At 43.2% G+C, this 3180-nt stretch overlaps 1 protein-coding gene across 1 annotated transcript in view; it reads right to left on the bottom strand.

The window, feature by feature from the left end:
- The window catches only part of LOC123096960 (ABC transporter G family member 5-like), a 2385-nt gene extending 2029 nt beyond the window's left edge, over window positions 1-356 (bottom strand). Inside the window, exon 1 of the mRNA XM_044518750.1 lies at window positions 53-356. Coding sequence (XP_044374685.1) covers window positions 53-356 — 304 coding nt within the window. The remainder of the gene's footprint in view (window positions 1-52) is intronic.
- Window positions 357-3180: the final 2824 nt, after the last annotated feature.

The raw sequence follows: 3180 nt of genomic DNA, 5'->3' as shown, positions 1-3180 counted from the left end.
ATTCCGTCGAGCAGCGTGTTTCTCCTCGTCGCGTCGGCCGCCTGGACGTCACGGCTCCGGTTGAATGATCTCGTCGGCCGCTTGACGTTGTACGTCAGGTCGTCAAAGGCCAGCAGGAAGTGGACGGCCGGGCGGCAGATCAAGTCATCAACTGTGGTACTGCCATCATCGTTGTCGTCGGCCGTTGGCTGCACGTCCACGACGACGTGCCCGGACGGGTCGACTTCGCTGGTGGCCGTAGACACCGATCCGCCTGAACGGAGCGAGAGAAGCTGGTCGAGGGTGGTCACGCCGGAGTTGTCACCGGAGCGAGGCAGGGTATCGGGGTGCGGCGCGGCCCCGGCGCCTACCTCCATCGTTCGCTGAATACTGTCACGACTCATGATAAGACTCTCAAGTGCACCATGCAAAGAGCTTCCATCGTGTCTTGTGCTTGTTTGTTGGTGCGTGTATATATGAACGCCGTCACGTACGCGTGATACGCTATTGCAATGCAACTACCTAAAAAAATGTGCGGTGAATAGTCCTGCTAACGACCTTACTGTATAGTAGCTTATCGGGACACATCCTAAAAATTGGAGAAGCAAGGACGCTTTGAACAAGCATGCATCCGTGGCCAGTGCTGAGGCATTTTACCAGGGGAAGTGATGGCCACCCGATCGTTTTCTATGAGCATCATGTAATAAGCAGTCGGTGTCTTGACCATTTTTTCTCTTGGACGGTGTACTTGCAAATTAAGCTTTGTCATAACCGAATTAGCATGGAAAATTCCGCATTGACATTTTGGTTTTTTCATTGCGAATCATTGACATTTTGGTTCACCAAGGGATGTAATCACCCACTTTTTTCTTGAGGGAACATGTAATTATCCGCTTAATCTCTATTATTAAAGTAGAGTTGGTGATCATATGTCCCTTAGTGAACCCTTCCCCATGTCCTACAAATGATGTGTAAATTATGATGTTGCATAGAACACTAGTGGACACTATTAGGGAAAACCTTAGTAGTAGCGCGGGTTTTGATGCTATCAGCATCGCGGGTAGCCGCGCTACTACTACGGCGCTACAGCTAACAGTTAGTAGTAGCGCGATATAAACCCGCGTTACTACTATTGACTATATCAGTAGCGCTTTTACGGAACGCGCTACTATTAAGTAGCTGTAGCGCTTTTCTATCCCCGCGCTACTGCTGTATCTTTCATCATTTTCCCTGTTCCCTGCCCCGTTTCAGTTTGTAAACTGCAGTTTCACATGTACCAGATAATAATATCATTAACCACAATACCATATAGTCATACAGTAGTCATACAATATCATAAAGCATTACAGGTACTCATACATAGTCAACATGCATCCTCACATGAATATAGCATATATGATAAGCAGTACTAGGTAGTCTACTAGCCACACATATATAGCAGTTCTACTAGGTATATATAGTCATACAGCCACACACACATATGTAGTTCTAGATGATATCGACGACGATCATCATCCTCAAGCCTGGGCGATGGGTGTTCCTGATAGTAATTAGGATGGCCTGTCCAACACGAAGATTCTTGTCAACGAGGAATCTCTTCCACCCAACGGAGTTTAAATGTGTGCGACCGTCCGTGTCCACGCCGTAAGTACAGGTGATGACGGAGCCCCTTGCATGTGAATATATGTCTCGCACATACTCTTGCAAATATATGTCTACTAAGCCTTATTCATCAGGCGTAGTCCAGCTGAGCCTTATTCATCAGGCTCGATACCACAACTCACAGATAGACTCTTTGGCAATTTCTGAATAAGAAAAACATATCAATTAATAAGTAGCCTCGCACATACTCTTGCAAATATATGTCTACTAAGTATAGATTTCTACACTATCAAAAGACACAGTACTACACATTTCTACTAAGCATAAATTCTACTAATAAGTATATATGGATTATCTACACTATTAATAGTTTCTTGGATTCTACACTAATAAGCATGTGATCGGACTCTACACTGAAGCACATCATCGGATTCACTAAGCACATCATCGGATAATTTGCATTTGTAAGTATAACAATAAAGCATAGCATCGGATTCACTAAGCATATCAAATTACTACAGTTAGTATAACATACCATATCATGACGATCGACCATGGTAATTGTCAGGCGGGTCACGAATGGCACCCCGACAAAGTCATCACGTGGCGGAATTATGTCCCATAGTTTGCACACCTCCTCCTCGCTCAGCCTCATTCTTTGAGCTATGATGGCTTTATGAAGTGGGTCCTCATCATCTTCATCATCTTCCACCTTGTTGATATAGATGACAGCCAGCTTGGGCCTTTCTGCACTGAAGGAGAAGCTGATCAACTCACCACCAGTAACACACATGCGGGCGAGGAAACGGGCCCACCCATTTCCTCCAATCTGAGACATATTGCGTCCTTTCTCGACCTCCATAGTGTAGGCCCCCAGGAGCCTCAAAGGTCACAATGTCTCCTGTCAGCTTGTTGAATTTCAACCTCACATTGCAAGGGACGATCTGTGTAAAAAAAGCAAAATGACACAATGTAGTAATGCCAACACTAAAAACAAAATAGTTGTTACATTTCATATAATTTCTTACCGCCGCATGACGAAAACTCGGCTGGAAGTAGATGCTGAACAGCTTGCCAGTTGCAAGGCTGCTGGCGCACCTTGACTTGCACAGTTGACATGGTGGTGGTGGTGGTCGTGCCATTTTCCTAAAGCAATATGAGCAAAGATGAACGATTCACTTCACGGGAAAGGAAAACGGTAACATAATGTGATACTAACAATAGGATCTAGATATGTTGGAATTAACCCAATCAAAAAACAATGGTACACCAACTTCAATATAGCATAAAAAACAACTTAGCATGGAATGATCAACTAGCCTACTAAATCAACTATCAAAATGTTCTAAATCAACTAAATCAACTAGCCTAATAAATCAACTAAATCAAAATGTTCTAAATCAACTAAATCAACTAGCCTACTAAATCAACTAAATACTAAATCAAAATGTTCTAAATCAACTAAATCAACTAGCCTACTAAATCAACTAAATCAACTAGCCTACTAAATCAACTAAATCAAAATGTTCTAAATCAACTAGCCTACTAAATCAGCTAGCCTACTAAATCAACTAAATCAACTAGTTCTAAGTCAACTAA

Source organism: Triticum aestivum, chromosome 4D (assembly GCF_018294505.1).
Source record: "Triticum aestivum cultivar Chinese Spring chromosome 4D, IWGSC CS RefSeq v2.1, whole genome shotgun sequence".
Taxonomy (NCBI): Eukaryota; Viridiplantae; Streptophyta; class Magnoliopsida; order Poales; family Poaceae; genus Triticum; species Triticum aestivum.
The sequence above is the reverse complement of the archived record's forward strand: the minus strand, read 5'-3'. Positions and strand labels throughout refer to the sequence as shown.